Below are 8,646 nucleotides of genomic sequence, written 5' to 3'. Positions count from 1 at the left end.
ATTCCAATTACGGATTCAGAGGTACACAAAGATAGGGGCAAAAGAGACTGTTAAGTTACAAATCGGCCTTCCCTTGTTGTAATGGGGAGGGATAACATAAAACTTACAGTTCCTCAAATAAGAAAGGGGGTACTTTTTGGCAAACAAGGGGGAAACCTGCCAAAGAGAAATATTGGTACTTTTCTCCAGCGATTTTAACTCATTGTATCAACCACCCCATCACTCCCCTATCAACTACCTATCCAATGCTACCCCTCCTAAAAATATTTTGAAATTTCTAACAAATATATCTTCCTGCCTACTGTGGAAAATTGAATATGTACAATTCAATTAAAGGTCAACTTCAAATAATCCACCCCTTATTTATAACACCCCCACCCCTCCCCCCCCCCCTCGCCAGCCCAGAGCTTCGCGAGGCCCTGCGAGTCACGTATTACTAGTAGATTAGGTATTCCTTGAACTTGCAACAATGTTTTACCAGTTTCTCTATTTCTAGCACTGAATCCCATGGTAGGTGTTGCTGCGAGTCGATTTGTAGTATAGATCGTCTTACCCAGGCTGTGGGACTTGCCATTTCTAAGAAGCAAAGGCCCCACTGCCCCCTTACTCAGACTGTGGGACTTGCCACTCCAAGAGGGTCAAATACTATTCCCTAACTAGTCAGAATTTCTCTCTTACTAGTTTCCACAGAACCTTTGGTAAAGATCACCACCATGGTATCTTTCTGCTTGCTCCAAGAAAGTCTCGAAAAATTTGCTTCTTTGGCTTTCATGCACAAATTTTCCTTGTCATATATTTTCCCTTCGTCTCTCAATTCAGCGTTAGCCACCACCACTTAATAGTGGCATGTATGTAGTTTAAGCTCCGCTTCTCAATATACTAAGACTGTAACCTTTTCAAATTATAAATTGTGCCCCTGGGCAGTGGTAATTCTTCCACTAACGATCCTCAAAATCTTCGTGATATTTGGCTTTCAAGTTTTCTAGCCGTTGCTTTAGAGTTCCACCAAGAAGAAACAGTGGCTGTGTTGAACCAAACAACCGACAAGTAAATATCAAAGCCTAAAACCTGTGTGTACCTGCAAGACTGACTGCTAAAAATCGCCACAAAGCGCAACAGCTAGCTTTGAAACGGTTTTGAACTAGCACAATCCAGAGTATGTTTTGGGGTGGAGGCCCAGTTTCCAATCTACAATCGTTTAAGGAGGAACTACTCTGATATTCCTTAGCTGATGCGTCGAAGGTGATTTGTATATTTGTGCTTTCTGCTTTTTCTCTTCTGCTGCTTCGTAGAGGGTCTTACATTGGCGGTCTTTGGCACGGTTCACGGGTAAAAAAATAAAAATAAATAGCGGATCACGGATATTAAAATTTCATTTTTCCGAATGACAAAAATAAGCAAGTAGCGTACTACTTTTTTATCTTGCTGTTATCCAAAGAAATTCGCATTTACGTTTCACGGAAAATCAAATCTGCTAATCAAGCATCACAAAAATATCCCTGTATAACCCTAAAGAAGGTCAAGACTCCCTTTCTCCCTGAGGCTAATCATTAACTTTCTCCACGATTCCTTCCTCCAGTTGGTCTTGGATTTCATTAATTAATAATTTGTCGCCAATGTTAAGCTCAGTGCTATTGGCTTACTTTGCCTATATCCATTCATCTTTTATTCTTTAGTTTTCTTTTTCTTGACATGACTTTTTGCCAATCTCTGAGGGAGCAACATATTACGACATTAACCAAGACTACGTTGAAATTCTAAAAAGAAACCTGAATGACTAGAACGCATTTTTCTAGACGTTTTGCATTCCATCCGACATTGAAACTCCCTAAACGAACATTTACAGAAAATTCTATTTTACATGATTCTATTTTGTGCCGCAGGTTTGCAGATGCTTGCTTTATTCTCTCGCTCCTAAACATTTACATTTACAAATGTTTAGTTACCTTTGTCTGCATCTTTGGAGACTAGCAGCAAATAAGACCCGATTATGCATGCAGTGACACTGTTTCAAACTACGTCTGACGAAAGCAAGAGAACGTTTGCCAAATATTTAGTTTCTTAAAAGTGTTTATAAGATCATTTTACATTTTTAGATCAGTTTTAAAAAGTTTTTAACCTAACATGATAAACACTGATCGCCCAAATAACAAAATCTGACATGTTTTCTGGAAAAAGACGCAATATAAATTTCTTAAGAGAAAAACAACAAGGATTAGCTCCAAATTTAATTCCTTGAAAAATCTTCCTGCCAGAAGATTTTGCGTTTTTTTAATGCCAAGAACCTACAAGAAGCGCGCGTAAAAAAGCGGCCTACAATCATTGACAAAAGTCGTTGGCCCACCAACCCCCTCCCCCTGTTTCAATGTTGGACAGTACAATGTGCCTAGACTCCCCGTGCAGTGTGTTTCATGAGCAAAAGTAAGCAGCAATTGCAGGCATTATTGTTTTGCATGCTACGCAACATTGCAAAGGGGGGAGGGGAAATTACTTAACTTTTATGATACAAGTAAGAAAAACAGCAACTGCGCCAACATTTACTTGAGTCGACGGCTTTTCTTAAGGGAACTGTGTCATGAACTTAAGCCAAATTTAAACATGAAAAGATGGCCATAGAATTAAGTGAAACGTAAAATAAACCATTTAACGGATGGCGGTATGGTTCTTTGCCAAAATTTTAAGTTTCATAGCGGGTATTTGGCAAAACTTAACCAAGCCGTGACACTGGTCCTTTTAATTTATATTACAATAAAATCGACAAAAAGAACGAAAATTGCTGACAAACGTACAACTCTGTCAAGCTCGTTTGCTTCGTGAATAACCCTGTGGGTAGATATGGAATTATATTGGATGACAAGTCCCTGAAATAAAAGGAGAAAAATTATCGTCAGTACAGGGCGATAAAAAAATTAAAAGAGACATGTTTTTACAAAGCAGCACTTCGTTTGCAACAATACGAAAGAAGATTAACTGTACATGTTAATGAGAGCGCTGCTGTTCTGCTTTCTAGCAATGGTACTTTTATAAAATCTGCTGTAATTGAACAACACTCTTTCAATAATAACCATCCCAAGTTTTGTGCGAAAAATGCATCTTGGTGTGTTGGACGTCAAATGAGTCAAAATTACCAAATACTATCATTAAGTAAAAAATCTGGGCAAATGAGGCTTGCGCTGGCAAAGACGAAAGTTCGCCGCTGATGTCAAATTTGCAAAATATTAATTCAGTTAAATGTTGAATATCTAAACGATCGAGTTACTTGATTAATCAAGTTAAAAAGAACAAGTAAAATACGGCCTAAATGTTTTCCAAGACAGACTTGCATGTATTTTGCAATGCGACACGCACGAGGGTGGTAAAAGTGGTTGGTAAAAGGGGTGATCTAAATCACGTTTCACCCAAAACATAAATATAAACATTATATTTCACGTTTTAGTATGCATAAAAACTAAAAAAATTGTTCTCACTGACTAAAACTGTAAAAAATATCTGGCTTTTCGGTTAAAAATGCTATAACTTTCTTCAGCACAAATTGAAAAGGTCGTCCAGATGTAAATATTTTTTTTTTTTATAAAAAGGCGATAACTCACTAGTGATTCAGAACAGGATTCTGTAGATGTCGGGAGTGTTCATGTGTTTGTTGTAGTCAAATTCGGTTTCGAATAGAATGCCACGCTTTTGGAAACAGTCTGATCACAAGAACAACGGCTATAATCTTAACGTCGTCGAAATCGAATTCTCGATTATTTTGCATGCAACAGAGAGTTCTTGCACCAATAGAGATCTCTAGCTTGTCAACAGTAAAAACATCTCTTTTGTGCTCTCTTGTTCTAGATCTTACAGCAAGGAGCCCAAAAGTGTGACCACTTTTAATTTATTCACATTCTTCCGTGCAGATTTAATCCAATCAGGAGTCAACAGGAACCTGTTCTTGGCTTCTGATTGGATGGTTGTTGCACGAAAGAATGTGAATTAATTAAATGTGGTCACACTTTTGTGCGCCTTGCTGTAACGCTCGTGATGTTTGTCTTATATAAACTCTCTCACAGTCTCTGCAGTTAGTTTTATAAACTGCTCCCGTCGATAGATCTTGAGCACACTTTTTAAAGAGCTACGTCACGAGAATTTTGCAGATTTTTGAACTAAACTGTTCCGAAATTAATTAGTGATAGCGACCTAACCCATGAAAAACATTTTTTGAACATCGATCTAATGGGAGATACAGCCTTAACTTGTAGATAATCATAATCAAACTTCGGCACAAATATCGATCTTTTACGACACCCGAAACTGAAAACTTTGAAAAGTTTAGCCTTACTGGATTTTTCAATTGCAATCCATTTCCATCCTAGCCATCCGCAGCCAAAAATGCTTGTTAAATTCGTTGCTTTAATATAGCAATTTTTAATGAAAACGGACCATTGTGGAACTTTTTGTGTGTGTGCGAGTTCGATTTTGTTCGATTGTCGAACTCAATCGAACTCAATCCAAGGTATAAGTTCGATAAAGTTCGATTAAAATTCATGCCAGGCGATCAGTCCCTAGTCACGTATTTTACCACACGTAGTCTTGTTTTCAAACGTTTACTGGAGAATCTTCTGGAAGGAAAAAAAAACACGATTTACAGTCACATTTAACGAGAAATAACAACGGTCATTTCGTAATTCTCATAGAAAGTCGTTTCACAGTTCACAACAGTGTAACCAAATCACGTTTAACGAGAAAAAAACATTACACAATTTACGTAAAAAAGGCCTTTCATCGGTCATAATAAAACCCTTTACCACTCTCATACATGTGTGAGTAATATTTTTGACAGACCTTTCCGCGAAAAATGAGGATTCCCAGTTATAACTGAGCAAACGAACTGTTCATGTTGACCCATGTTGAACATGAAGAAAGCTACTTCTAAATCAAAGTTGTCAAAAACATATTGACGTGATGCTGGTCACGTAACAGCGAGTATATAGTCCGCCCTGCCTCGTCCCCAGGCGCTGATCGGCCGGATGGTTAAGGTAAGGCGGGAAAGCAGGGAGCGCGAGGGTTGATGGCTAGGTTGTGTCCTTTTTCCCGTCCGCATTAGTCCCACAACGCCAAGCGAACCGTGCACAAAGGAGAGGGACGCCTGGGGACGAGGCAGTAGGCCGCCTGAGTTTGGGCTCGGTTTATACGTCGAATTTCGCGTTTGCCGAATCCAATTCAGGAATTAAATGTTTGCAAATTTCGACGTTTCAATCGATTAAATACGACTTCTGTTGCATCGTCGACTGGGCAAGTCGAATATTTCGAGGTTCGACAGTCGCTTTATACGACGAACTTGACATGTGCCGAATCGAATGCATAAATTAATCAAAATGATTTAAATTATGTTTAACTCACAATTCTTCATTTTTTCCTAAATGCTATGAGCGGATCGGCAGAAACAAAATGGCGGAATCGGGTGCGATGTGCAGCTCTTGTTTTTCTCCTACCAAATACACATGTTTAAAACGCGCTTTTCCATTCTGCATCTAGTGCTTGGGTTTTGGAAAAAAAAACGAGACTCCAGGATGGAGAAAGTAATAACAGGTAGAACGCTATTAGTTTGGGAGAATATTCTCCGAAATTCTTCATGTCTTCCATTTCGAAAACACGGCTGTTCAAGACTTGTTTTTAAACAGCCAATCAAAAATTTTGAAACTGTTTGAATTCCCTTGTCTTCAGAGCCCTTTTTCTCGTGCCAAGACCCACCGGCTAAGAGACGCGAAAAGGACTATGGTAACAAGAATGAAACTCGCTCATGAATTAACTGCGACTCTTCAAATTCGGGTATTAAATTCGGCAGATGTGAAATGCGACGTTTATACTGGGCCATTAACTTGTCACTGAGATTTAACGGTGCTTGCATATATTTCTTTTCCGTTTTATACATAATATTAAAAGCACAAAATCACAATTGACTAACAACATATTAAGGACGTTCGCGCTAATTGTATCTGTACATCCGACATACCAAGATACATTGTAAGCTCCTGAAGGTACTCAATTTTAGCATTTTCACTTAAAGCTTGGGATGGCAATTAAACGTTATCATCTCAGGCTTTTTAACAAATTACCGTGCAAATCATTACACCTTGATCCGTTTTAGTTTAATCAATGTGCAATAATTCGAGGAGGAAATTTACAGGAAACGAAAATCATTTATTTGAAATTGGCTGGCTTCTACGTTCAAAACGGTTTTTTGATGTACTTACAGCAGTCGCAAGGCCACGAGAAAAGAGAAAATGTCGGCTCCTAAATTCTGAATATGATTGTCTTTTACGTATCTAGGAGAAAAACAGACAAACAAACAAACAAAAAACATCCAGATGTTATTTCTGTTTACTTTCCACGTTTACTTACTGATCCCTGCCCAATCCTAGTCCTAATAAATAAGAAAGTGAAAGAAAACTGAGTTATCAAAATTGGCTGACTTCTTTGAAGTTGGCTTGCTTCTTTGTTAAAAGCGATTGTTAATTTTGACGTACTTACAGCGCTTGCAAGGCCAGGAGAGGTGAGAAAATATCTGCTGTTAAATTCTGAATACGGTTGCTTTGTAAGTTTCTATGAGAAAAAAAAAATACGAACAACAAAATCATCCAGATGTTTTTCTTTTTGTTAATTTTCCACGTTCACTTATATTAATAACACCTGCCTTATCCAGACCTAATAATAAGAAAGTGAAAGAAAACTGAGTTATTTAAAATTACTTAATACTCTTGGTCATTCCAGGAAAAGCAACCTTTGTTCCTGTTTTATCGTATTTGTTTTATTGTGATACTTTGGATTCCTTCACGAATCAGGGAGTAAGGATGTAGTTAAATAAGGCGTACAAATTTCTTGATTTTGTTGTATCTAAATGGCAAATGCAACCACGTACTTAGCATAATTTGCTTGGGGGACAAAACTTAAAGCGTTTATGGAGGCTAAACTTTAAGCGTTAATCTTGGTGAAAGGCGACATTAGGGACTTGCGATTGATGTAGTTACATTTATAAATTAACATACAGCGTATTAAGTCCCTTCACGTCAGCAAAGGCGTCTAAAGATATACTACTGATTTCATTCAGCTGTAGATCTCTGTTAAAAAATAGAGAAAAAAAACAATGAATAAATCGGAATGAGTAGCAGCAAAAACACATCTTCTAAAATAAACTTATTGTAGCGGATGCCTTAAATTCGGTTGTTTTTTTATGTCACTAAAGATTCGGATTCAGGACTAATTAAATCATGAACGTTATAGTTAATTAAGTTAAATTAATTTTTGCGCAGTATTTCCATTATTGCAAGTATTTCGAATAGCGTAAGTATGGCGTAAGTAGTAGTATTTAGAATAATGCAAGCCTAAAAGCGAAGCACCACACTTAATTATATTTTTATTATTGTAGAATTTACAATAGTGTTAACTTTCCATTCTGGTTTTTAAGCGACATAAAAATTATGGTATTGTCTTACAGCACAACAAAATTTGCTCACGGGACAATTATCTTAAAGCAGAACAAAATTGATTTACGGCAAAAGAAAACAACTCGCAAAAAAATTTAAATCGGTACAGATTTAATCAAGCCTAAAATCGGAGCTTCCCAGTTATTCATTATTTACAGGAATTTACAATAATATATTTACTGTGGTAACTAAGCGTACAAAATATTTAAAGTACGGTGGCCCATAGAATAAATTGAATATCGACTAACGGAAAAAAAGGTATTCAATTCATGGTAAAAGAATATTAACTCACCGCAAAAGAAAATCAATCACGGCAAAAGAAAATAAACTTATATATAAAAACTCACGCCAAAAAATCAGCTCATGAACCGAGCAAAAGACAATAAACCCGCTCCAAAAAGAAATAAAATTTCGGCAAAAGAAAATTTACTCAACGCAAAAGAGAATCAATTTACGGCAAATGAAGAAAATCAACTCATGACGAAAGAAAATCATCTCAGGGTAAAACCAACTCAGCTTAAAGTAAGAGAAAATCAACTCACGGCAAAAGAGAATTACTCACTGTAAGAAAAGCAAATCAACTCACGGCAAAAGAAAATCACCTCACAACATACGAAAACTAATGCACAGCAAAGGCAACTCAACGCACGGCAATATAAAATCACTGATTGACGACAAAGGAAAATCTCGTTATTGCAAAAGAGAATATCTGCGTTATGGCAAATTAACTCAAAGGCAAAAGAAAATCAACTTAAGGCAAAAAAAAAATCAACTAATCGGTTTGCCTCCTCTCCCCATGTCCGTTATTTCTAACGCGTTTCGTCTGATCATGATCGAAACTACCTCGTGTTGTTGTTTAATCATGCTCAGAATTAACATGTTTCGATCATGATTCGCGCAATGCGCAGTCTGATGCGAACACTTTTCATAGCGAAACATGTTTTCATCGCGATCACACTACTCTTTTTTCGGCCTAGTGTGAACACAGCATTAGTCAGTCTTCAAAATTAACCTAACCTCTGTTTCACTAGTTTGATAGGAAATCAAACATATATAATTTTTATTGGTCCAACCTTTGCCTGTGACGTCACTTAATACGTTTTTGAAATGGGGTAAGGTTATGCCGCAAAAATTTAAACAAATATTGTTTAACTGTCGAACTGCATAATAGCACTGTATGTCT

The 8,646-nt window shown here is 37.2% G+C and overlaps 1 protein-coding gene across 1 annotated transcript in view; it reads right to left on the bottom strand.

The window, feature by feature from the left end:
- Positions 1 to 2,699: 2,699 nt before the first annotated feature.
- The window catches only part of LOC144640157 (uncharacterized), a 261,782-nt gene continuing 255,835 nt past the window's right edge, over positions 2,700 to 8,646 (bottom strand). Inside the window, exons 7-10 of the mRNA XM_078499376.1 lie at positions 7,026 to 7,097; positions 6,511 to 6,582; positions 6,234 to 6,305; positions 2,700 to 2,861 (exon numbers count right to left, since the gene is read on the bottom strand). Coding sequence (XP_078355502.1) covers positions 2,744 to 2,861; positions 6,234 to 6,305; positions 6,511 to 6,582; positions 7,026 to 7,097 — 334 coding nt within the window. The 3' untranslated portion in view covers positions 2,700 to 2,743. The remainder of the gene's footprint in view (positions 2,862 to 6,233; positions 6,306 to 6,510; positions 6,583 to 7,025; positions 7,098 to 8,646) is intronic.

This window comes from Oculina patagonica, unplaced genomic scaffold (assembly GCF_052425735.1).
Source record: "Oculina patagonica isolate OP01 unplaced genomic scaffold, crgOcupat unplaced2, whole genome shotgun sequence".
NCBI lineage: Eukaryota > Metazoa > Cnidaria > Anthozoa > Scleractinia > Oculinidae > Oculina > Oculina patagonica.
The sequence above is the reverse complement of the archived record's forward strand: the minus strand, read 5'-3'. Positions and strand labels throughout refer to the sequence as shown.